General features: G+C 39.6%; 2 protein-coding genes across 4 annotated transcripts; both read left to right on the forward strand.

Moving 5' to 3' along the window:
- Nucleotides 1–3255: 3255 nt before the first annotated feature.
- Nucleotides 3256–20963, forward strand: acvr1c (activin A receptor type 1C). 2 transcript variants are annotated; one of them, XR_014888959.1, is made up of 11 exons: nucleotides 3425–3509; nucleotides 8664–8894; nucleotides 11334–11576; nucleotides 11744–11974; nucleotides 12072–12239; nucleotides 12655–12811; nucleotides 13808–13932; nucleotides 14316–14446; nucleotides 16259–20614; nucleotides 20768–20822; nucleotides 20916–20963. XR_014888959.1 is itself a non-coding variant. In XM_085249497.1 (9 exons), the coding sequence occupies exons 1-9, from the start codon at nucleotides 3440–3442 to the stop codon at nucleotides 16382–16384; spliced, it is 1482 nt and encodes a 493-aa protein (XP_085105623.1). In that variant the 5' UTR covers nucleotides 3256–3439; the 3' UTR covers nucleotides 16385–20822. The 2 variants fall into 2 exon arrangements, 1 of the variants encoding a protein (XP_085105623.1); XM_085249497.1 differs by lacking the exon at nucleotides 20916–20963 and having other exon boundaries at nucleotides 3256–3509; nucleotides 16259–20822.
- Nucleotides 20865–24295, forward strand: cytip (cytohesin 1 interacting protein). 2 transcript variants are annotated; one of them, XM_085249498.1, is made up of 8 exons: nucleotides 20865–21152; nucleotides 21452–21528; nucleotides 21688–21742; nucleotides 21839–21941; nucleotides 22153–22246; nucleotides 22385–22451; nucleotides 22735–22801; nucleotides 23018–24295. In XM_085249498.1, exons 1-8 carry the CDS (start codon nucleotides 20889–20891, stop codon nucleotides 23494–23496), a joined length of 1206 nt encoding a protein of 401 aa, XP_085105624.1. In that variant the 5' UTR covers nucleotides 20865–20888; the 3' UTR covers nucleotides 23497–24295. The 2 variants fall into 2 exon arrangements, with proteins under 2 accessions (XP_085105624.1, XP_085105625.1); XM_085249499.1 differs by having other exon boundaries at nucleotides 21479–21528.
- Nucleotides 24296–26028: the final 1733 nt, after the last annotated feature.

Raw genomic sequence — 26028 nt, forward strand, 5'->3', positions numbered from 1 at the left:
TGTGTCGAAGTGTGTAGAAATATCTCAAAAGTCTGTAAAAGAAATTCACAACCTTGAGATCAATTCAAATGGTGATGCCTTCTCTTTTTCTCTGCCACCACCTTCATCAGGCTCCTGTTCAGTAAATCTTTCTTCTTTTGATGTGACCTTTCTTCAGAGTCATCACAGGATATCTTGAAGGTTTAATAGATTTTTGGAAGTCTGGCGGCTATGCTTACATGTATTTGATGCCTCGAATGATGAAGCAGTACCTCTGTTTATTTCCCCCATAACCTATCAAAATTTTGGCAAAGTTTTCTTAATTTCGAGATGTAATCCACAAGACTACAGAGAGGTTTTCTAGCCTCGCCTGTAAAGTGTTCACTGAAACCTCTTATCATACCTTTGCTTTATTCCTGATTGGTAAATGTTAATATGCTAAAATGCTAAGATGGAAAATTAGTTGTATGAAATCGAGTGGTTAGCCTCAGCATGCTTCTGCTGGCTCTACTCTAAAATGCCCATTTTCATTTCACTTTGTTCAAGCTGGGCTTTGATGTCAAGATGCTATTATGACAGCTGTTAATCTGTTAAGTCTTAACTATCCAGCTGTTTTGTCCTTGCACTTTCTGAGTACAGTGTCTGACTGTTCTGAACTTTTCCAGCTTCTACGAATCTAACAGAAAATTCAGCTCACAGTGCATAATAAGGACCATTTCCATCTCAAGTGGAATATCAGAGCTTTTTATCTTTCCAGCTAAAACAGCAGCTTCTTTTCTGACTGCTGGAGATGTGCTCTAACAATGCGAACAGTTAATTTTTTATTTATTTGGTGAATGTAAGAAGCCCAAACTTTGGGGAGAGCAGAATTTGGCAGTGTCAAACTGGTTACAAACTAATTCATATGAAGAGCTATAGGCCAGATGATTGAATGACAACAGTGGGTGATTAACCATGCTAAGATGTCCTGTGTGTGTTGAAAACAGCTGTCAGACTTTTAAGGTATACAAGTCTTCATATTCAGTGTCATTTGATCCGTCCGGAGACCGCAGAGCAGAGGTTTGACTCCAGCAGTTTTAATGTCCCATCCTGTTTCTTTGAGGTTTTGGGCTAGACTTGGTTGCACTGTATTCATTATCTGAGAGGGTGTAATGGTGACGAAGTATGTGTTACTTTTTTCCAGTAAGTAAATATCAAAATATTTGAAAGAATTTAAATGTTAAAAATGAACAATATAGAGTCAATTTATACCAGATTATATAAAGACACTCATGGATAAACAAAAAAGACCCAACTTCATGAAAATCCTACATCAACCCTACAGTCTTGGATGTTTTTTTCTTTTCTTAGCACCCTCAATAAACATTGTGCATTTGCCTGTCAGTGTATCTGTACAAGTTCTCATTTTTCTTATGTTGGTTTTGTGACTTAATGTTCTCCTAGTAGTGCCTTGATGAAGACTGTGTCAGTCACCACATTAGTAGTGATTCATTTTCTTAACTGCCAAGGACCACAGCTGGTGCAGTTGGAGCAGCGACTGTTTGTGCTGCGAGAACCCCCAAAAAGTCAAGGTTCCTGGATTCAGAGTTTACTAGTGGCTGCCTCACCACTTCTTGTTTGTAGACAATGTGCATACCGCCCATGAATAAATAGATTTTTTTAAAAATCCCGATTTTTGATTGTGTTATGATCGTGTAGTCTGTGGGATCAAACCTTCACTGTCCCTGGAGACATTGGCACCTTTTGTTGCTATGCAGCCTCAGCAGCAGAAACATGGCTGGCTGTAAATAACTTCTTTCATGCAGGTGAGTCCAGCTTTGAATGTACAGCAACGTCATTCACTGTTGATCAACTAAGTGTTTACTTTCTGCCTCACTAGGAGGGAGGTCAGAAGTGGCGTCTGTGCAGCCTAGTTTTTTTTTTTTTTATTCTGTTTTTGCTTCTCTCATCCAGGGAGAGCAGTTGGAATGGCCACAAGATAGGCCGACGGTTGGATTACCAAACTCTCAAAACAGGCAACTGTCAGATCCTCGAGGGCACCACACTTGCAATTAGCTGAAGTACAATATTAATATTGGTGGGACCAGCGTAATTGTCATAGGCTGTATATAAAAGATGGGAGTTATCCACAGGACTGCAAACTCACATTTGAGAGCTTGAAAGAGCCTGAACAATGGTGGGCTAACGCTGCCTTGGCATCCACCTGGCAAAGCAGCTGTACACCAAAGTTTTAAAGGGTAAGTTATCAAAAACATAATAGTAATAATAAAATCACCCTTGTACTGTTGATACATGTAGATCAGATACCATTAATAGCTTTTTAAACAAGTTGTAAACGTACTTTAAGCTGTAAAGCTGCAGTGACTTACTTTCTACAGCAAGCTTGAGGTGCCCACGGGAGGAACTGCACTTAAGTGTGTACTATAAGTGTATACTGCAAAGGTGCACAGTAGATATTTCTATTATGAATGTTCCAAAAAAGTGCCACAAACCTGTTTAAGATATTGATTCTGATTCGCTGCGATGGTGTGGTGAAGCTGTGTTGGTATCCACCTGTCAGTCATAGCAATCATGACCCCTAATCCCTAATGCATCATTTTAAGGCTTAATGTCATTTTAACATGTTAACAGGCAGCTGCAAAGGAGAATAATCCTTGAGCAGTTTTTTTTTTTTTTTAAATAAAGGGAAACATTGGCTTCCTTAGAGACCAAAACTGTTTTTGTAGCAGGCTGTAAACATGTTTTTAAAGTTGGGCTTTGTAACATGGGAAGTGACTGGCTTTTTGGGGTCAGCCTCCATTGGAGAAACTGAGGTTTTGGCATGTTGCATTGGCTCTATTTTTTAAGCCTGGAAGGCTGCCACTGTGCGTAAAGGGGCTCAGAGTACACATTCAAAGACACATTCATATGACATATTCGTTCCTTCTGCATTAACTGACATTAATTGCACTCAGGGAAGCACAGAGTGCTCATGTTCTCATGTGTTCATTAGGGAGCTCAGCAGCCTTGTTGTGGATTATTTATTAATAATGTATGGGTTGCAGATTGGCCAGATTGTGGCGTTGTAGTTAGTAATTTCCACAGATTACACTGTAAATAGTTTAAAATCTCTGCACATTTAATAAATAAGTGAGACCTCAGTGAGCAGAGGTAATTTCCATATCCCTTTGGCAGACAGGAGGTGGTGTTTCATTGGACCGACAGCAGTTAAATGGATGTGCGACGCACTTTCTCTCTGGCTCCCATTCACATGTCTTTATCAGAGGTCTGCAGCGCTAATCCTCTTAAAGTTCAGTCAACAGAGGCGGAGCAAACTGCGTTTCTCGATCGTTTACAGACGGAGACGTTTGTGGCGGGGGTGCATGGCCGACGGACTTTACCGCAATGTTTATTTGCTCTGTTTTCTGTAGAGTAGCTGTGTAAGCGGTGCGTCAGAGAGGGAGCAGATGCGGCTCTTACCATGACTCGTCCCGGGAAGCAGTGCTTTCAAGCGGCGTTGATTTTCCTGACTGTCGCCCAGCTGACTGCAGGTACACAGTCTCAGGGTGCAACATGATAATAAGCTGTGCCATTTGTTTTTTTTAAGGTTTTTAAGGAGTTCTTAGACCGCCTACACTAACCCAATTAGTATAGTTGGCTTTTCAAAATCACACAAAACTTTATAGCAATAAAAAAAAGAAGAAGAAGAATTTGTCTTTAAAGATATGATCAAAAGTGGAGCATTTCTTTTTCTTATTTTGCTGCTGTTAAAAAGGTCTGAAAGTAAAGTTACCGCCCACAAACAGCATGTGTGCGGTGGGGAAGTATGGGTGTTAAAAGACTGTAATTTCAAGCTGTCAGTAAGTAGGTTTGGCTAAAATATGTGGTCAGCTTTAGTACACATGCTGTGATATATCATTTCAAAGACCTTAAAGCATTTGCCTTGTAGCCTGTTTGTATCTAGGATTAAAACGTTTTGCTTAATATGAAATAGAAATATTAATTATTTGTTTTCTGTGATTGAATTCATACTACACCCCTGAAAGGATAGTTCATCATTCAAAAATAACCTGGAGCTACTCTCATAACTTGATAACTGAGGTAATAATTCAAGTGTCTCTAAAGGGATTTGCAACTTTTTCTTGTCATATGTTTTGCTTTTGAACTACTTGTTGCCCAAAACTACATATTTGCTGAAAACTGGGCTGCAGAAAATCCTAAATTGAAGGCATTACAATTTTCTTTTATTCTACAGACCAAACAGTTCATTATGGAAATAGATGTCAGGTTAACTGATGAAAACAATCCATAGTTTCCACCCACATTCATGCTGCATCTTGAAGTGCTGTAACATTGCATTTGATATTGATGAAATACATTAAGAATTGGAGAATCTGCAGCCACTTAACTCCAGAGCTGGAAAACAGAACAGATGCTACTTCATAAACACAGCCTGGCTTGTTTGGCTGCTGGTGGGCTCAGGTACACAGAAAGACATAAACTCCAACTTAGAAAAACTGTGTTAGACTGCAGTGCATGTTTTACTACATTTCCAGTGGGGCAAGTAGATGGTGGGTTGAACTGGATGAAAACTATTGTTTGGCAAACTTTGTATGTCAGATCTTTGTCTAACGCATTTTGTTGAAAATAATTAAAAAGCACAAGTTTTTTCATCTGACATTCTCTGACTTAAGGTAAAAGGTTACAGGTGACTTAAGGTAAGTTGTACTAGTTGCACTCTCTTAGTCACTCTGGGTCACCTTTAGCTATGTAATAGCTTAATTTCTAATGCAATGATTAAGTGAAACTTTTAAAAACAACCAGTTATTGCTTAATTGCGCTAAATGCCTCTTATTGCTTAATGCCTCCAAATTATTCTACAAGCCTCAGTGCTATTCTTCTAGACACTGGAATTCAATCCGAATAATTGAGCTACTTAAAAGGTTAACAAGGCTCATTAAATGCAGATTTAAGTAAAGCCAGAAAAATAACAAAGTAAAAATGTCTCTCTTTCTACATTCTTTGCAGTGAACGTATTCCTTATTTGAGTAATAAATGGGTGATTTTCTAGTGTGGCAGATATTCCCTGTTTCCTGTAATTGTAAACACTTTCTCTGTTATATTAGTGCAGATATTAGTTCAAAGGGACTCATCGAGTTTGGTCCACAGTTATAACAAGACTTCACAACACTGCAAATAACAGTATTATACTCCCCAACACAGAGAGAGAATTAATTTGTAACTGACTCTGGTGATGCCTGAGGAAATGAGTAATTATTCTTTCAGGATTGAGGGGTGCTGCAGGGCTATCCAAACCTGTTAGTTTATGGAGAATGATTTATAAATGTGAACAGCATGTGCAAAGTTTGCGCAATATTTCATTTAAAAGAGTACTCATTACTGTCACTGCTCAGATTCAGCTTCCCCTTCTAGGGTTTGTCACAAAACAAGCTCTAAAAGCTGCAAACAGTCATTTCAAAACGGATTCAAAGCAAAGATCCACTTCCAAACTGAATGGATGTGGAATCAACTTTGATTCATTGTTGGTTTTCTTTTCACAGCTTTTTAAATGTGCACGCAGAGGCTATGGGGTAATATGAAGTTCCTGAAACAGAGAGAATTAAATATAGATTTGAAATGTAGTTATATATCATCATAAGATGGGGATTTAGAAAGAGGGCAAATGGTTAGACAAGTTTCCTGTTAAACTATTGTTAGATTACGTGAGGTTTCACAGTCCCATTTATTGTAAGAAGTTTAGATTTTTGTTTCTGCTAATTTGATAAATTAAGCCAATAAAAATGTTTTTACTTAGAAGTTTTTGCGCCTTTTATAAACTCTCAACAAGATTTTGAACATGTATATTTTGGAAAAATAGTTTTGCCATTTAAGATGCACGATCCCCAAATCAAGTCTTCGGTCTCCATCAGTGTTATACAAGTGATTAAATACACACACCAGTGCTCAGACGTTCATCAGCTTTAAGAAAGGAAACTCTCGCCGCACCTCGGTGTATTTTAACTTAATTGTCCTTGAACAGGTTGTTACCAAGCAACCCCAGCTATGCCATAAAAAGGCAAAAAGTAATCTCATAGTCTTCACCTGAACTTTTTTTGTGCTGATTTTGTCAGCAGGTCTCTCATCAAGACGAGCTTTACAAAAACCTTTAAAAGAGAAGATTGGTCATATTTCTAACTGTCAATCATTCCCATTTAAAGACCAAAAGGATGAAGAGTTATTGCTGCTCAGTTGTCCACTGGAGATTATGTTCTGTCAGTATAATGAAGATCAAATTTATGTCTTCGTTCCTTCACAGTTTATCCGTTTAGAGTGTTTTGTTGTGAGTTTGGGGCTGGCTGGAGAGATGTCTGCCTGCTCTTAAATTCAGTAAATCAGGTGACACGTGGTCTCTAAGTGCTTTATTTTTCTTTGCTGCTAAAAAAAAAAGAGAAATGTCTCTTTTGGGGTAAAAAAAAAATGTCCATGAGCACTTTCATGCGGGAGATATTTCCTTTCTTCCGAACTACACCTGCAATCCCTGTCACTCTGCAGAAGGATTCATGTACTCGTGATGAGAGCATTATGGGATGTAAACATTAATGATGTCTTCTCTCAGCAGAGCTATAATTAGCTAGCTGCGCGCTTGTTTTAGTGGTTGTAGACTGTGGGAAGAAAATAGTTGTTACATGACACTGGTCAAAGCAAGATTTGTGGTTGTATTTCTTTTTCTTGTTCTGGAAAAAGAGACATCAGTTCTCTGTTTGTTTTTGGCACCTTAGTCACCACAAGGTGAGTGGCATTTTGTTCCATTATAGTCAGAGAGAAGCCAGACATTACAGCCAGCATGTCCAAAACTGGGCAGCTCGCATCAAAACCACCTGAATGAACAGCACAGCAGGCTGGAGGAAAAATATACTCTAATTGAATTTTTCAAAAACTTCTCCTTTGAGACCGTACACCGCTGTTTACTGTGGGCTGAAATTTTTTTCACTTTAATGGTTAGGCTACAAGATGTTGAAAATAAAGATTATGTTTATAAAGATATTATTTTGTTATGTAATGATATTTGTTTAAATCCCCTTTTCATACTTTGGCTCTTCCAGATTTTAGGTACCATATAACCTCTGTGTGACATGCATATTGTAAGTCAGATTTACTTATAAGGCATTCATAGTTCATGGGAACTGAGCCAAGTGAGCAATGTGGTTCCAGATTTAGTACAAAATGCAGAGTCAATAAAAAATTGATCAGCTTTCCAGGAGATTCGCGAGGGAGCAGAAAAAAACAAGAGTCTGGAATAAACAGGGATTGATTTCTGATATCACTACGTATCAATGAATTTATGATTTATACGATTTTTTAAAAAAGCACACAACAAAAAAAAAAAACATAAAAATACAGCTGATTAATCTCATTTCTTAACATTTTGCTTCCAGTGAGCCAGACTTTATTGTATTTTTAGAAAACTGGTCTCCAGGTTTGGACATTGGATGCTTTTTCACTTGTTTTCCATCCAGTCCTGTATCCAAACATTTTCAGAATTTGTTTTTGTTTGTTTTTTACATTGATCTATGTTTAAGTATAAAAAGGCGACTAAGTGAAGGAACTAGTGTTTATCCAGGCCATTATAACAGACAACTTTGAATCTTTAGGCCTTTTGTTTCTAAGAGCATGTCAAAGAGAAATTATTCCCATTTATTTAGTTGAACGTACAAAAACAGCATAAAGTATTTTTTGCACCAACAAGGTGAATTCCAAAGAGTTATCAGCAGAAGACTTGGCACAGCATGGTATTCAGAGGGCCCTTAGAAATTCTGTAAAAACTGGATAAGTGGAGGACAAATGAAGAAATGTCAGGGATAAAAATATCTACAGTAGATGGACAGTATCTGAAATTCATATCCTAAAGAAATAGGAAAAAAAATCCAGCTAAGACCTGACGCAGAACCTGCGAGATGCATCTGGTCCTTCAGTTGATCCGTCTGCTGTCCACTGCAGAGTCATCAGAAAAGGTCTCAGTGGCTGTAAAGAAGCCATTCTGACAACAGGTCTTATGGCGTGGTGGATCCAAATTAAGGCAGTGAAGAATGACTTAAGATTATTACAGAGTACAGTAAGTAAAATAATTACTGCATACATACAGCAGTCATGACTGGAAACTGATTTAAGGTATTGTCACTTAGCTGTTGATAATTATATTTCAGGATCAGCCATCAGTGTCTATAAAAAAATGTATGAATGGGTGATACTTGTTACAAAATATTACAATTTACAAGATAAGGCTGTGGAGACCTTTAGCTTGAAAACTGAAGGCGCCATAAAAAACATTGCACACAATTAAATAATTAGCAATTTTTAAAGCTATTTGTTTTTCTTCCTTGTGAGCAGGCAGTGCACTCTTGCTTATCAGACACTGCTTATGGAACAAAGCATGACAACAGCTCCAAGTAGAACACAAGATTATGTGGGTGTTAAACTAAGAGGCATTAATCTGGTTCCTCCACCTCCATCCATTAAGAGCATAGATGTCATTGTGTAACAGGAGCATCCTGCTACTAAAGAGTTAAAAACCACTGTTCACGCGAGTCAGTATATTGTCCTCCCCCCAGCCCCCCTCAGTCACTCACAGATAAATGAAGTACAGTGAATGCTGTCAGCTGTAAAGTGTCTGAAGACAAAAATCACCAAATCTCAATGTCTTTCAGGTTTGAAGTGTGTGTGCCAGCTGTGTGCCAACAACACCTGTGAGACAGCAGCAGACGGCGCTTGCTGGAACTCTGTGATGCTGATCGATGGGAAGGAGGAGGCAGTGAAGTCCTGCCTGTCCCCCTCTGAGATGAAAGGCCAGGTCTTCTGCTACAGCTCCAGAAATGTCTCCAAAAGGAACTGTTGCTTCACTGACTTCTGCAACAACGAGACCCTGCACCTATACCCAGGTACAGCCCACACGATGCTAATAACCTGAGGCCGCTGTGTCTATTTGCCTCTACTATTTTTTGGTTGTGTTTTGAAGCAGAAATAATACAGAGTTATATATAAACAGTGCACAGTGTGGTAATGCAGCAGTATGTGGCGAGACCACCTGGCCAGCTGGGGCCTCTCTGTGTGCAGTTTGCATGTGCGCTTGTGCGGGTTTACTCCAGATACTCTGGCTTCCTCCCAGTCTCCAAAGATATGTATGTTAGTTAGCCTGTCGTTCTAAATTAGCAGTGGGTATGACTGTAAATGCTTGTCTGTATGTTTGGGTTAGACCTGCAATGGGCTACTTGTCCAAAGTGTACTCTGCCCTACATAAGCTGTGATAGCAGATACAAAAATGAATAGATTTATATATAAACAGTTTGCGGATATTGTAAAAATGAAATACAGGAAAAATGCATTCAGCCCCTCAGACAGTCTTTTAATGTTCCACTGCTTCAGTAGCATACACTCAGCGGCAACACCAACTCAATCTGTGTGGGATTTCCCACTCATTCTGGTCCCGGCTAGACGAGGTGGATGCTGATCCTCCTAGATCCTGTGACATAACAAATCTGGCAGAGGCTATGGGACGTCAGTTAGTGATCCTCCCCCTCCCTCGCCTGATTTATAAATAAATACTTTGTCAGGCATGTAGTCCCAAAAGCCTCTCATGGGTCTGCCGGGTGGAAGTTGGGCTTAATGCAGAGAAGGATTACTCACACCTTTGTATATGCAGCTGGCTAAAAAAATTACTGAAATGGTTTATTTATTAAAAATACTGCAGATTATCAGTTGATTTCCTAATGGATTCATTTACTGATTGTTTCCAATTTGCAAGCAGAAAGGTATAGATGGTCAGTGAGAAACAAAACAAATATATGATCATATTCATATGTTTGGTGCTGAAGTGTCTGATGCTGCAGATTTTTAATGAGAGTGGTTGGGGCAGTGCCCCGAGGCCATGATGGTGCTGACTGTGAATGAGGACAGCGCAATCAATCTGTTCCACTGCTTTGCTACATATCAGCTCATCCGTTTAGCTGTGGATTTTTTTTTTATACATAAAGAATTCATGACCTCGCTTTGACTTCCATGCATTTCTATACTCAGACATTTAAGTGCTAGGCAGTGTTTAGTGGTTTGTGTAGCTGTACAATTTGATTTACTTTAGAGTTTTTCAACACACGGGAAGGGATACTTTAAGTGTTCCTTTGTACCTAATTTCCAAACTCCTCTTAGCTGTAGTAAACAGTTTAAAAGCAGATATGAGCTTTGAGATGACCCCAATCACCTAAGAGGGAAGAAAAGAGTGTGTAGAAGGTCTTATAAGCCAGAGGAGAGAGTAAGGTCTTGTTTTGCACCATATCTGCTGAGCACCAGTTGGACACATGGCAGGATCTGTATTTAGGTAAAAGGCTAAAGATGTCTTAAGAAACTGTGGTTTAGTTCACAATGTGTTGCTTTGCACATTGGGCCATCTGCAGATGTTGCACATTTTAGGATCACTTGGTGAGGACATTTCATCCTTTGGGGACTTGGGTTTTTTTCAAACCTTTATTTTTTTTTATTACAGTACCCACATGTGCACATATATGTTGAAAGAGTTAGTTGTAGCTCCTGCAGTCTTGAAGTTGGCCAAATAATCGTTACAGAATTCTCCCTCTTTATTTCCCCAGACCAAACAAAATTAGCACTAGGTCATGGTAGTAATGCAGCACTGACAGCACATTATTTTGCCAGCATGTCTCTAAATCTCATATTATCACAGCGCCCACCCGCTCACCTGTTTTTGTTTGTGTCCAGGTTTTCCTCTGGCCACCCACAGACAGAATGAAGGTCAGGGACAGAAACGTCAAGTTATTTTGTTTTGCCAAGCCCAGATCTTTATTTGCGAGGTCTGACGGTGCACCTGTTGCTGATTAGTTCACTGCACGTATTTTTTGAGGAGTGAAAGCTTGCTGGCACCAAAAGATTCAATATCTTTATTCCTTTTTGATTAATGACACTTACAGGCAGTGATGAAAATTTTCAGACACGCTGGAAAAACAAGAAAACATTGCATCTGCCAAACGTTCAATTTCCACCTCTCTAAAGTTTAGGGCTGCAGAATAAGTGGTGTTTTAATTTTGCTGAGCTTTTCTAAAAGTCTGAAAAAGCTGACTCATCTATGCTAGCTGGAGTTTTATGTAACACCTGATGTGTTGAGTTGTGCTAATTGCCCCCTATGCTGTTGCTTGCCATGTTATCTAGTAACCACCAGGGTGTGCAGCAGACACAGCAGGGACCTTAGACCCATTAAACACAGTTTCAAATCTTACCCCATTCTACATTCTACTGATTATTGAACCAAAAAAAGTACTAGGAATGTTAGAAAAGGACTACACGCTAATAATATTGGCTATGTTGTTGTTCAGAGAGGCCTTCAGAAGAACCCGGCTGGAGCAGACTGCAGCTCATCGTGGTGATCCTGGTGCCCTCCTGCTTGCTGTGTGTAGGGATCCTGCTAGGCGTCTTTGTTGTGCAGGGCCACCGTTGTGCCTACAGGCGATCCCACAAGCAGGAGCCGGAGGAGCCTCTGGATGATCAGTTGCTAATGTCACCTGACAGAAGTCTCAAAGATCTGATATATGACATGAGCACTTCTGGTTCAGGATCAGGTGAGAGAACTGCTTGAACTTGTCACATGGTTACTGACACGATGGCCCGGATTGTGACCATTGTGGTACAAGTATAATCCAGTAATTGCACACATTTTGTTGATCCCTCCAGCTATGATCTGCTGAGACAAAACCACTGCTCTTCTCTTCCCGTCTGCATCTTGCAGGGCTGCCACTGCTGGTCCAGCGAACCATAGCTCGAACCATCGTCCTGCAGGAGACCATCGGAAAAGGTCGATACGGCGAGGTGTGGCGCGGCAAGTGGAGGGGCGAGGACGTGGCAGTTAAGATCTTCTCTTCCAGGGACGAGCGCTCGTGGTTCCGTGAAGCTGAGATCTATCAGACTGTCATGCTCAGGCACGAAAACATCCTGGGCTTTATTGCTGCTGATAACAAAGGTCTTACAACTAGGCACTAAATACAAATGTATTCACAAATTAAGCTATGAAATAAATTCGCCAACATATAACGTTGTCATTCGCTGCCTTTTTGCAGATAACGGCTCATGGACTCAGCTCTGGTTGGTGTCAGAGTACCATGAGCACGGCTCCCTGTATGATTACCTGAACAGGCACACGGTCTCAGTGGAAGGCATGATTATTCTTGCTCTGTCCATAGCCAGTGGGCTGGCACATCTCCACATGGAAATCATTGGCACACAGGGTATGAATGTACTTAGTAAATAAAGAACTTGAATTCTAGGACAGTGAAGTCACATCAGAGAAGCTCAAAGGGTGCTCTATTTCCTTTAATATATATATATCCTTTAATCTTATTAAAAGGAGCAAATGTATTTTGGCCATGTGCTTCCTATATCTCAATGCGATATCTTTATATATTAAAACCTGAAGAAAAAATTTCCATTGACTGACCATTAATTTGCTAATCAACTCAGTGCTACAGTGTAACCACAAGGCAAACCCTGCTGTGATATGATAAGGTGACATTTTATGACATTAAGGCTGGAAAATGATCCTCAATTTTATCCATCTCTAAAAGACCCAAAATATTTGCTGTAATATAAAGAACATTTTTGGGGCTTCCAGAATAACCTTAATTGTTACTTTCTTGCTTCTAGGGAAGCCAGCCATTGCTCACAGAGACCTAAAATCTAAAAATGTCTTAGTGAAGAAGAACGGGACGGCGGTGATTGCAGATTTGGGTTTGGCCGTGAAACTCGACTCCAGCACAAACACCATAGACATACCATCCAACCACAGAGTGGGAACTAAGAGGTTGGATTTATGTCACAATACAAAAAACACACACAAAACAGAAATGTGAAATTAAACTGAAGTGCCTTTAAACCGAAATCACTTCCATGTTCTTTAAATATTATTGGTGATTTTGAGTTTTTCTCTCATGTCGGTGTGTTTTAAAGTAATACTATTAATTGGCCCTTAAACATTAAGAGGAAGCCAGCATCTTTGGTTTTGGTTTCAGCAAGAAAAGCAGAACCCACAGTAACAAATAAGGCCCTCCAGGTGTCATGCTGGAATAACTGGCCTTGTTTATTTAGAGAGTAATATTAGCCGTGTATGTACACATTGCACAAGGGGTTTCTGGCACAGCTTCACCTATTTCCAAGATGCATGGAGGAAAGGACAAAGTTTAAAGAGGTCAAAAGTGCAGGAACACATGTGTAGAACAGCTTTCCCCCCCGATTGATGCATAAATAATACTCTTTATAGAGGAGACATCATCATGTAGTGTCTGTGCACACAGTTCACACAGCCCGTTTGAGAAAAATGCTGAGTAAAAGTCATGAAATCTCAATTTATTTGGTGTGAGAGAACAAACAGCAGTGATGCAACTGTAAACAGTACAAAAACAAATGTATTTATTTAGCAGCAGTCCATTCTCAAGCATTTAGGCTTTGGCGACTCCTAGTGGTTGTGGACTTGTTTTTGGTCAGTCTATAAGGCTTGAGTAAGTGCTGTGTTTTCTTTTAAAGATGAAATATTATTTGTCCTTTTAAAAAGTGATAACCATTCCTACAAGAGCAGCACTTGAATCTTTGCTGTCTTCAGCAATGAAGACGGATGTATGTCCTGCAGCTTATATGTTCTGCTGGTTTTGACGAGGGTGATGTGACCTGTGGTTTCACATTTTTAGAATTTGGGTGAGAAAGTTTTGAACCCAACCCACACAAACAAATTCGTTAAAGTATATACTGCAAGAGGTACTGGGCTTTTTATTTCATTAGACAGTAATCATTCTGTCCTCTGCAGGTACATGGCTCCAGAAATCCTGGATGAGACAATCAATATAAACACATTTGAGTCGTTTAAGCGGGCGGATATCTATTCATTAGGCCTGGTGTTCTGGGAACTGGCCAGAAGATGCTCCGATAGGGGTATTTCAAACTACGCACACACACATACACTCTACCACAAGTTTCATGCAAATTTCCAAAACAATACTTTTATTTTGGGAGCGACTGTGAGAGACTTGCTTTGCATAATACACAGTTGAAAAAAATCTTATACTGACTCTCAGTGCAGGCTGTCTGAAATGAGCGGCCATATTAACGTCATTAACTAAGGCCTGAACTTGTGGCTCGCAAGTATTACTTGCACATACGCTGCCATATTATAGCATTACACTGAGTATCACCACAGTATGTAATCATAGAAAAAAGGAAAAGCATGCACTGCTTCAAGAAGAGTGCATACATGAAACTGTAAAAAAAACCCAGACAATAAACAAAATGCTTTTTTGTTTTTTGCATTTTCACAGGACTTCATGAGGATTTTCAGCTGCCTTATTATGACATGGTGCCTTCAGATCCATCCATTGAGGACATGAGGAAAGTGGTTTGCGATCAGAAGCTCAGACCCAGCATTCCCAATCAGTGGCAGAGCTGTGAGGTGAGACAGAAATCTGATGTGTCGTTATGTGAGATAGCTGTCAAAGAGCCGGTGTCATGGTGACATAAAGCACGATTAGTCACAGTTTAGCACCAAACCGAGCATCAGTGAACCAACAGCCTCTAACCACATAGGAAAATTTACAGTGTCACATATGAAATAGCTGTATCAAAGCATGAGCATGTTTAAAACTAAACAAATTACATGCTAAAAACAAACTTTTGTGTGTGCTCCTGACAGTATTAAACTTTGTCAACTTCATTTATATATAGTTTGGGAAAAAGCCTTTATTTCTTACTTTTTTAGCATATTTTTTACACTTACATGTTTTAGATCATCAAAAAAAATTAATATTAGACAACAATAACCCAAGTAATAGCAATAGCTTTCTCGATTTGTGGATAACAGCTCGCACCTTGATTTTCTGGAGTCTTAATGCCTTAGAAATGGTTTTATAACTGTTTCCAGAGTGATCGATGTCACAGTCACGAGCAAATGATGTCAGGAGATCTGAAATATGCTTTAGTGTGAACCGAGAAATGCAGTAAGATAATCTAGGGGATCTTAAAGCATGTATATGACTGTGTCTAGATTTTATCTAGATAAAACTGAGCAGATCTTACTGAGTCTTGTAAGCTGCAAACCAAGCTGCACAACTGAGGTGACATGCTTATTTAAGCTGAGGTGGCTGTCAAAGATTAGTCTGTTGTCCCAACTTTATACATAAGGAGCTCATGTAACAGCTATTGAGGTTATAGGTAATAGCTATCACCCTCCATGCTTGATGCACTGTGGCCACAAACTACTACCTCAGTCTTATCCATAGGTCAATAAATTTACCATAATTTTTCCTGTGTACAACGCATCATGACATCACAAGTTTTGCCAGTTTGAGGGAGATTTCTTTATTCTACCAGGAAGGGAGGGAGTATATTATGTCATTTGTCTGTTTGCTAGCAGTCTAATGTCAACAGTGTTCAATGTATCATTTTAAAATTTTGTGTGATATTAGATACCAATAACAACTCGAGCTGATTTCATTTTGGGGAAAATCGGGTCAAGGTCAAGGCACCAAATTTCAAACTCAGTAAGAGCTTTTTATTACCCACAATTTTTATGGCTCGTCTTCAAACTTTCAAACAATATGCTAGGCCTTGGAGGACACGAGTACCATGATTGGCTAAGCATTTGACCTCGATAGGCTGATGTCAGCATGATGTAATAAAAAAACATCAAAGTTGTAGTATAGCCCTTGCCTTTCAGGGGGAGTTGCACTTTAGTGGACACTGTTCACTATCGTCACAGATATCATCAGACAACTCGGTGATTCAAATATATACATATTACAGCCATATGAAAGTGGAAATTCTCTTAAAGCTTTTTAAAATGTACAGAAAACTTGATATTTAAGAAGTCAGGACGGCACTGGAGGGATGACACACATAGCAGTGGTTATCTTCAAGGCCTTGGGTAATGGGCTAAAAGTGATTGACAGAACAGGGTGAGGTCTGAGACTTCTTTGTCTCAGATCTCATTTCTTGTTAAACCACTTCCCGACAGAAGAGAATTGGGCGTTATTCTGACACACCACTGTATTCAATTTTAGCTACCAAAAACTATTACTACCACTGCAAAGGCTGCAAAGATATTTCTACAGAGTCAATCAAAGAGGTTGGATTGCATGTTTAGTTACCGGTGAAACTGTTCAGATCAGATGTTTGATATTTGTTATTCCAGTACACACTGGAGCCTGACCTGTGATTTTCCGGGTTTTGTAACTTATAACGTCATCTCATCTCGTTGCTACACCAGGCTCTGCGTGTGATGGGCAAGCTGATGAGGGAGTGCTGGTACGCCAACTCTGCTGCGCGACTGACTGCTCTGCGGGTCAAGAAAACCCTGTCTCAGCTATCCGTTATCAAGGACATCAAAGAATAGTTAGATTTGTTGCTCTGCAGATCGGCACTGGTGCTGGCGCTGGTGTAAAATAACTGACCTCTCTTACTGCCCGAGACGGCCCCCACACCGTCGGAGAGCTTCATCGTGTCGTCGTTGGTGCCAAAGTATTGTAGGAGTCATTTTTTAAAGCTTTGCACTTAGACACCTTGTGAAGCAACATTTTAACCAAACAGCTAAACTCTTGGTAGGAAGAGCCATTATAAATAAGTCGTGTTTGATGTATAAATAGATTATTTTGCTACCTCAGTATCATAAGTGCCCAAAGCTTGAAGTTGCACATTGATATTTGTGCCATATCTTGTAGCCAATACAGTATTGCTGGGTAGTTAATGTGCTAAATGACAATCTTGTAGGATACTGGATTTAAACGAAACAAAACAGCTGGTTTGACTGTTTTTTAATGACAGACACACATACAGATTTTCCCTGTTAATCAGAAGTGCTTCTGCTTGACCGGCACTCATGTACACAAAGCACTAAGCTTACAAGTAAAAGATCATCTTTAGCTCAATGCATCCAAGGTTTGCTAATGAAAAATTAACTCACAGGAATTGGATAATTAAGGGTGTTATAAGCAGAAGAAATGTAATGGAGTGATGAACTTTTCATCCACTGGTGCCAATGGTCACTACATGAAAAGGGTATTTCAGCATATAGAGTGCAACTTGAACTAATGAAAGTTTATCCCGACAAAGAAATATTTCTGACATTGTTTGATTAACCATAAAAATCACTACAAATACATATTTTTAATATAAAGATAAGAAAATCTATGAATGTCTATTCTATTCTTTTTCTAAAAAAAGCTTTCTGCTGCTGAACAAAAACGAGCAATTATCCGATAAATGTAAAATAAAACATCTAAACAAAAGCCTATATATAATTCAAATCCATTGTTTTTATATAAACCTGACTTATTTTTGCATTAGGTGAAAAAGAAATTGGCAAAAAAAGCTGCCGAAGGTGCAAACGTAGCGCAACATGCTGCTGATTACTTTTACATACCACATAAGGGGAGCACAGTTTGAATATGGGTTCACATTAGCATCAGTAGCACCACTGACTAACATGGCCTACAGAGCCTCGACATAAACAGGCTTAGAGGAAGTGCAGAAATCTGAATCTGCACACGATTTGTGCACACATGTGTAGGTGTGCTTGCATGTGTGTTTGAAATCATGCAAAGTGACTCCTTATTTAAAGCTGTGGATTGAAATAATCTGAACAATCGGTGTAGTGATTGTGAAACTGTGAAACATAACAAATATACACTGAGGCTTTTCATTCACATCCTGTCCATATGTTCATGTTTTTAGTTTCAGAGACAAGTGACATACTTCAATATCTGTGCTTGGTATCAGTGTTCGCCTATTTTGCAGTATGAAAGCACTTATTGTCAGAATGACTGAATAATATGTAGTATCAGCAGTGTTGCCTCTGAAAATAAGCTATGTACAGTAGCCTGTTGCTCTCTTGGCAAAATGTGCAAGTCTTCAGTTTTTATTTCTGTAAAACTATAAGGTACTTTTTTCTATAATTACTGAAAATTAGAATGTTATTATTATTTATATGTTCTGTATTGTGTCTTATCTGCTTCTCTATGAAGACACAAAAAGGGACAGAAAGCAGATAGCAAAGCATATCACCGTGTGCAATTTCTGGTTTCTGATCTCACATATAATATAGAATTTTAAACAAAGTAAGACCTACTTTTGATTTTAAGCCCGCCATCATTTAAATATACATGTTTGATGTATCGAAAACTGTTTTGTGTTACTTCCTCATACTGCATTGTGTCGTCTCTTTTTGCACTATTTATTATCCATATAAAATGTGATGTCAGTGGGTAAATAAACTTTTTCACTGACTGAGCATCATTCATGACTTTGACAGAAAGATGGGATGTTTTGCTCTCCCTACATTTCAAGGGTAATTTTGTAAGAAATGACTGTGCAGAACTGCGCAAGTTACAGGGGCAGAATTTCCCGGAGCCGTTTATCTGAAGCTGATCTTTTTTTCTTTATCATCTTCCCATTCGCACTTTCAACTGGCGTGACTCATCTGCGTTTCTGTTCTGCTGCTCTTTCTGCATACGCTGTTAATGTCCGTTAGACAGAGGAAATAAAGCGCTGACACTGAAGCCATCAGCGCTACATGGATGAGTCAACCCCCTTTTTCTGTGTTGCATTAACAGATTTTTACAGTGAAGGCTGTCATGTAAGAGGAGGTCACGTTGTGTCACTTCGGGGCATCAAAACACGCACATAAGAATTTAAAAGTTAGGTTTTAAAAGTATTTTTAGCTGCTTTTAATTTTTCATCAGCACCATCAGCGGAACAGACACGTTTATTCAACCTTTTGCTATAAAGTCACACCACCAGGCTACAAGCTCAAAACAAACCCAGCCTTGCTAAATTAACACAAAGACAGCTGTAATGTAAGCATTACAGCAAGCAAGGGACAAACGAGCGATCACCACAATCACACTCATTCATCATTCATCAATCATTTCCTGTGGAACAGGTTCTAGATACATCATACACATAACGCACAGTGTGACTGCAAATTTTCAACAAATGCGTGTCAACAATGTGTCAGTCATCTCTAAAAACATGAACTACTAACCCACCAGAGCTTTATCTTTCCGGCCTTGCGCTCAGCAAAGTCATTGACTACATTACTCAGAAACAAAAACGGGTCATCTCTTTCCCCTTATGGTTGAAGGTGATAGAGATAAAATAGAAAAGTCAAAAGGCACGTTATGGACGAGAGCCAGAGTTTAATAATTACTAATGGTTAAATACAGTAGTGGTGTAAAAACACAGAGTGAGAAGAGATGCTTGAACAACAACAACAAAAAAATGTTCAGTGCATCATGGAAAGACTTCAGCGGCCTGTTGCAACATGACGAAGGAATGGTCACTTCAATCTGAAATACAGGCTTTGTAAAAATGGAAAAGTTAAGAACACATTCAAAAGTAGAGAAGATGTCTGAATCCAAACTGCGAGATGGTTTAATAGAAGTGGTGTTTGATAGCTTAAGACGCTGCCTCTCATTCTACTTTTAAATACCCTAGGAACCAAAAGTACTGTCTTTAAGATATGATGGGGCCTGAGGAGAAGGATTTTAAATTCGATTCTGGATTTAAAGGGTAACCAGTGAAGTGAAATGAATATGGGACAATATCTTTCTAGTCCTAGTTAATACTCTCTTGGCTGTTCTGGATCACCTGAAGGCTTTTCAGTCATGAATAAATGCATGAGCTAGCTTTTCAGCATCACTTTGAGACAGGATGTTTCTAATTTTAGTGATATTGCGCAAATGAATAAAGACAGTCCTACATATTTGTTTAATGTGCTCACTGAAGGACATATCCTGATTAAAAAGGACTCGAAGATTTCTCAGAGTGTTGCTGGAGGCTAAGGGAATGCCATCCAGAGTAAGCATCTGGTTAGACACCGTGTTTCAAAGATTTTTTAGGACCAGGTACAATAATGTAGTGAATTTTGTGTCTTTGTATATGCTTTCACTGCATTTGGATGAATGTTTGGGATAAACGTCGTGCTTAAAAATTAACCATTGCCAATCACATGCTTTAAAATTGGTACTGCATGTTATGAAGGACATGACCTGGCTATAAACTCTGGGTTGTTGAAAGTACAATATAAAGACGGGTAGTGCAAGATTTTGATACTCTACATAAATCAGTTTCCAACTCAATTATGCAAGTAATGGATTGAATGGAGCACACGGGACTTCAGTGTCCAGACGGTCTCGTGGTTATTTAGCAAACTGTTCCTGAGGGTCAGTGGGGCAGAGTGGATTGCTGTAAGGCAGCCTGCTTCTTACATGGGCTTTATACAATGGAGTGTAAAGCAACTCTGTATATGTTTTAAAGGCAATGGTGTTGGCGAGAGAAAGAGGAAGTTTGTGCACCATAGCTTAGTTTTCTTTAACCACTGTCTGCACGCCTGCCAGCCTGCCTGTGTGTGTGTGTTTTTTTTCTTTTGATCCAACCATGTCTGATGCCTTCGGCCCAATGACCCGTGCTGTCTGTTTAGGAAGCATGAAACTGGCCTTGAGCTAAATCAGCCTTTTGTCTGGCCCTATAAGACAAGTCTCCCTGCTTGGCAGAGCACAGAACACAGGCTTAGCCCCATTGACAAAACTGAGAGTGAGTGAGGCTGGAAGCAGGTGCTGCTGGAGAGGTGAGGTGGCCAGTTTCTCATGCATTGCTGATTTCTGACAGACCATAAATCAAATTGCAAAGACTGCTAAAAGAAAAGGGGACTGTTTGAAGGGGAATTCAAAAAGAAACAGCTTAAACACTCTCCTTGCTTTTTCTTTTCAAACCAACACAGAAGCACTTCTTGAGAAAAGACAGAAAAAAGTTAAAGGCGGTGAACAGGAAACAAGGTACGTGAAGCTGAGAAGTGCAGATGCGGTTTACCACAGCTATCACATGATGTGGATTTCCGCTTGATGCATTTGCTTTTGGCTGCACGGCAGGGCAGGACCACACAATCGCTGAAGAGCTGCTGCAGCAGGACACAATGCTGCTTTGAGGACTATTCTACCATGCACTCCATCATGAATATCAATGGACTTCAGCGCCAGGGCAGCCAGGAGAGTTACATTCTGGATAATACCCCAAAGAAGAAAAGTTCTCTGTGGTACCGAGCTTCACTGAGGGGGAACAGTGATCGGCACCGTCACAGCACTGGCTCACAGCCCAGAGTTTGCAAGGTGAGACAATATGTCAAGTGCAATACACGTATGTGTGTTTATAATTTCACATCAGTAAATACTCAGACTTCTGCTGTCTAAATCAAATAACCGAAACACTGATTTGCAACGTGGGATTACAGCTGAGATTTAAGCCGTAATGTGATATAGTTTCACCAATTTACGAGAAATAAACAAAGCAGCTCTCTGCAGCTCAACAAATAATTTTTAAATCTCTATTGTTATTTTTAAAAAACAACACTTTTATACTTTCTAGGAAGGATTAAAAGTTTAAAAAGTGCCCTTTGTTGTTTTTAAAGAGGAACTCTGCATCTCTCTGTTTGCAGTCCAAGCCGGCTTACTCCAACTCACTGGTTGATTACACAGACCCACAACGGTAAATATATCAGGATTGATGTGCAACTTTTCATCTTTTTTCCTTTTATACGTGTAAAAGAAAAACTGTCTACTGGACTTTTTGTGCATGAACAGTTTATTATATTTCTTAAAAATTGATATTAATTAATAGTCGTTTGCTTTTTCTGCTTTTGCACAGAACCACGATTATTTTGGAAAAGCAAGACAATGAGACATTTGGTTTTGAAATTCAGGTAAGCAAACACTGAAGCATGCTTAAGTTGTGTAGGGGGGAAAAAAAGGGTTGCTTTTGGCTCGCTTTTTTGTGACACGTTTGTCTCTCTTTGCAGACTTACGGGCTGCAGCTGAAAAACAGCCCTGCAGTGGAGATGTGCACGTTTGTTTGCAAGGTGAACGAGGACAGTGTTGCTGAGAGTGCTGGCCTGACCGCAGGTGAGCCGCCCACATCCTTTCTACCGTATAGGCCCCGTTTGGGCTGCGTGACGATTGACAGATATATCGCTTACGCTTATATGTGAATACCTACATGCCTTCACACCTACGCCTGCAATCTCACGCACTGATGTGCACATGCAGTTTACAGCTATGTTGTGTAATCATAACCAATTCGTTCCTTATATTTCTGCATCCTTATCTTTTACAGGCGATATAATTGTCACGGTCAATGGCGTCAGCATTGAAGGCTCATCTCACCAGTGCGTGCTTGATCAGATAAGAAAATCCACCAACTGTCTAAAGTGAGTGACAACATTTATAACTTCCTAAATACTGCTAGAAAAAAAAAAGCACAACAGATGATAACTAAAAAGTCACTATAACAATAGTTTATAATAGGATTATAACAGAGTGTAATTATGTGTTATATATTCTTCCAGACTAGAGACTGTTTGTGGGAATATAGTGAAGCAGATAGAGTTGGAGAAGAAGATGGACGCCCTCAAGGTGAGTCTCTTAAATCCTGTCTGTGTTTGATGGTGACACCATTTAGCTGTGTGATGTAGGCAAAGAAAAAAAAAGAGCAGTCACCAAGCCATGCAGTAGTGAAGCCTCAAACGCCCCCAGCAATACTTTCTAACCTGCAGCTGCACAGCTGAATTACTCAGGCTATACTCTGCATGGACATTGTGTGCAAATATCTTTGTAGGCAAATGTTCTCAGTGAATTAGTTAAGAGTTTTACTGGAAGCACAAGTGTAATGTTTTTGTTGCCTTTTTTGCCCATACAGCAATCACTACGTGAGAAATTGGTGGAGCTGCAGGGCCTTAATTTACAGGAAAAGCGTCTAATGCGAGGTGAGAAGTATGCTCAGCTGTCAGACCACAGCACTTCCTTTCTCACAGCCATTAACATTTCTCTGAAGCATGTGCCATCGATGATGTGAATTGATGTGTAAACTCCAGATAATTCAAATGGCCTTCCCCTGACAGATAAACATACAGCGGAAGTTGCTGATGAGCTTCCTGATACAAATTTCTTATCAGCTAACTGGGATTTTGTTGTGCTTTCAGGTAATTTAAACGACAGCAGTCTCGACCTCCTGATAGACTCCACAGCTATTTTGAGCTCCCCCATCAGGCGCTTGGGCCGGCGTTTTTCCAGTGACAGCAGCTACAGGAGTGTGATGACAGATGATAGTGACCAAGCCAGTGTGTTTGGGGACGTGATCTCACCCTGTCCCAGCAGTGCAGCCAGCACCACAGATGATAACTGCTTCTTCTCCAAAGACTTTCCTTCGCAAGACAGCTCTTCAGCTCACACATCGAGCTCCAGCAATCACCACCAACCTCTTGGCCGCTCCAGCAGCTCCAGTTTGGCCGGCAGCACCAGCTCTCTGTCTCCGTCCTGGGAGGAAACAAGGATCTCGTCCTTGTTTGGAACCCTGCCCAGAAGAGGCAGGAGAACCAGTGTCCGCAAACACATTCTCAAGTTAATTCCTGGACTTCAACGATCAGTTGAAGAGGAGGAGATGGGAACAAACACTCAGTGATTCGCTTTCCAAATGCTCCTTGTGTCTATTCAGTATTAAGTGTTGGTAAACAGGGTCTGTCAAGTTCCTAACACATTACAAATAGAAACAGACAATGCAATCAAGTGTTTCGCCACACTTAAAAGCCTGGGTTAACCCTTCATGGGAATGCAAACAAGTTGGACACTTTTATACTGTATGCATTTACCCCTATAGTTCCTGCCTGGCTCGCTTGCTTGGCTTTAACTTGTGGCACAAAAGCATTACAAAATCAAATGCAGGCTGAATGAATGTAAACTGAACAGACTGTAAAGTGTGACAGATGAAATTATATATCCTACTTACTTGAATTCATTTTTTGTCATATTCACAGATTGTGATGAGCATTAATCGATTTAAGTCGCAGCAACTGTATCAATGTAGCCAACTTCAAAATTTAAAACAAACATGTAACCTAAAGCACATGAGAAGACATAAATCACTTATGACATATTCAGGTGCTCAAAACCAAAGCCTCTACGCCCTATAGATAGCTGCTCAGCTCAAAAACAGGATGTGGGTATGAGAGTACTACTTAAGTGCTTTCATTTCCAAATTGTTTTTTCCGACTGTGTATAAGTTTCTTTCAGTATTCAGAAACACTGAAAGTAACAATTTCTTGTAAATTGTTGAAATTGCTGTAAAAATGTATCATTTATTTTCTGTGGCAAGAGTGTCATTAATGTCGATGATCCACAGTCTTTTTTTTTTTTTGTAAATAAAATCATGATGTACAGAAAATTCTTAACGAACAATAAACTTTTAAAGATGTTTCCAGTCACCGGTGCTTCCTTTTACTTTTCATGTAGCATTGCAGTCTCAATGTTGGTGAAGATGCAACTTTGGAGTGAGCCACACTCACTGAAAATTACTGGTGCAAGATGCAGGTAGTGAAAAAAATTACTGTGTCATTAAAAGATGAATTAATTGAAGAAATGAACACGGCTTTAAAACTAGTTGAGAAGAATTCATCTATATCCTGTAAAACAACTACTTCTGTTGTTTCAAGTTGCTGCTACAGAAAGAGGGCTTGTACTACAACTGATGGATAAATTGGAAAGGGTTGTTACCTTCACAAAGAAAGCAAGTTACCCCCGATACAATGTATCGCATTATTACAGCAGCTTCAAGGCCAGATGAAGCCCGTTTCCTAGATAATCCATAACAATTAAGTTGTGTTGAAGTGATGAAGTTGTATATGGTGAGAGAGATTTGGTGAATGAGATTACAAATCTGTTTGAAAAACAAAATAAACTTACGAGAGAGACAGCAAACCTTAAGAATGACGAAATAAACAAAATAGTTCATTGGGCAACTCAGCAACAACAAACACCTTGAAGAAAATGGAAAACAACACAATAAGAAAACCTCCTTCCCAACTTCTAACCATGTCAGAAACACACTTATGGAGCCAGACACATCATTGTCATAGTCTGCAATCAAAAGACAGACAGATGAAACTTAGATCAACTTGTACCAGAACAATGCAAAGAAAAAAATGTGGAGAAGGAAAGGAGCAGCTCAAAATCTGAAGTAAACCACACCATCTGTCAAACATGGTGGAGTAACAGGAAGTGTGTATACAGGGCTATCCGGTCGTTAAGTCTGACGTCACTAGCCGTGTCTGGGCCTAAACTCTGCTGCAGGTCCATATATCAAACAATCACTATGGGCTTACTGAGAGTTGAAAAACTGTCTAAAGTCTTTCATCTTTAATAAAATGATCAGCGTTCTGCTCTACCAGGTGTAACAATTGAGTTTAACATCCAACAAGCTAATTTTTTTTCCACTCGATAAAAGTTAACGTGAGTGTTCTCGGTGGTCAGGAACAAATGTAATCGCATGGCAGGATGCTGTAAAAGGACCAAACTTCAGCCAGGAGAACAACTGAGATAATCCATCCACAATACGAGGTTAGTCATTCATATACTGCTGCATGGGCTGGGCTGTAGTTACATCCTAAGGTTTTAAAAACTGAGCTTAAATAAATGATTAGCGGTAATAAAAGCCGAGGGAGGTCAACAGTGATCACTGACTGTTTTAGGAGCTTTTTGAGATTAAATAGAAGAAAATACAAAACATTAAACATGTTAACAACACAAAGCCGTATTAAACGCAGACTACTTTAGGCCCGGAAGTAGGATTCGTCACGTCATCACTTAACGACCGGATACCCTACTCAGTCAAATGCTGCAAAAACTGATGGGATGGATAAAGATGGATATTAATAGATAATGACCAAAAGCATACTGCAAAATCAACCCAAGAGTATCAAGGCAAACAAAAAGGGTCTTTACAATGAGCAAGAAATTAGTGATCGAGTATAAAACTAAATGCTAAAGAGTCAACACAATACTTTTGTTACACCCGCTGAATTAAAATTAAAAGGCTGCACTTCAGTCATATCTTAAATGTTTGACTTAAAATCCACTGTAGTGGTGTAAAGAGGCAAAATGACAAAAACTGTGCTATTGCTCAAATACTTCTGACCTGAAGACGCAAGATCACTTTCAG

This window comes from Mchenga conophoros, linkage group LG16, assembly GCF_057382185.1.
Source record: "Mchenga conophoros isolate Kocher_MC1m ecotype Shallow Benthic linkage group LG16, M_conophoros_male_GT1.1, whole genome shotgun sequence".
Lineage (NCBI taxonomy): Eukaryota > Metazoa > Chordata > Actinopteri > Cichliformes > Cichlidae > Mchenga > Mchenga conophoros.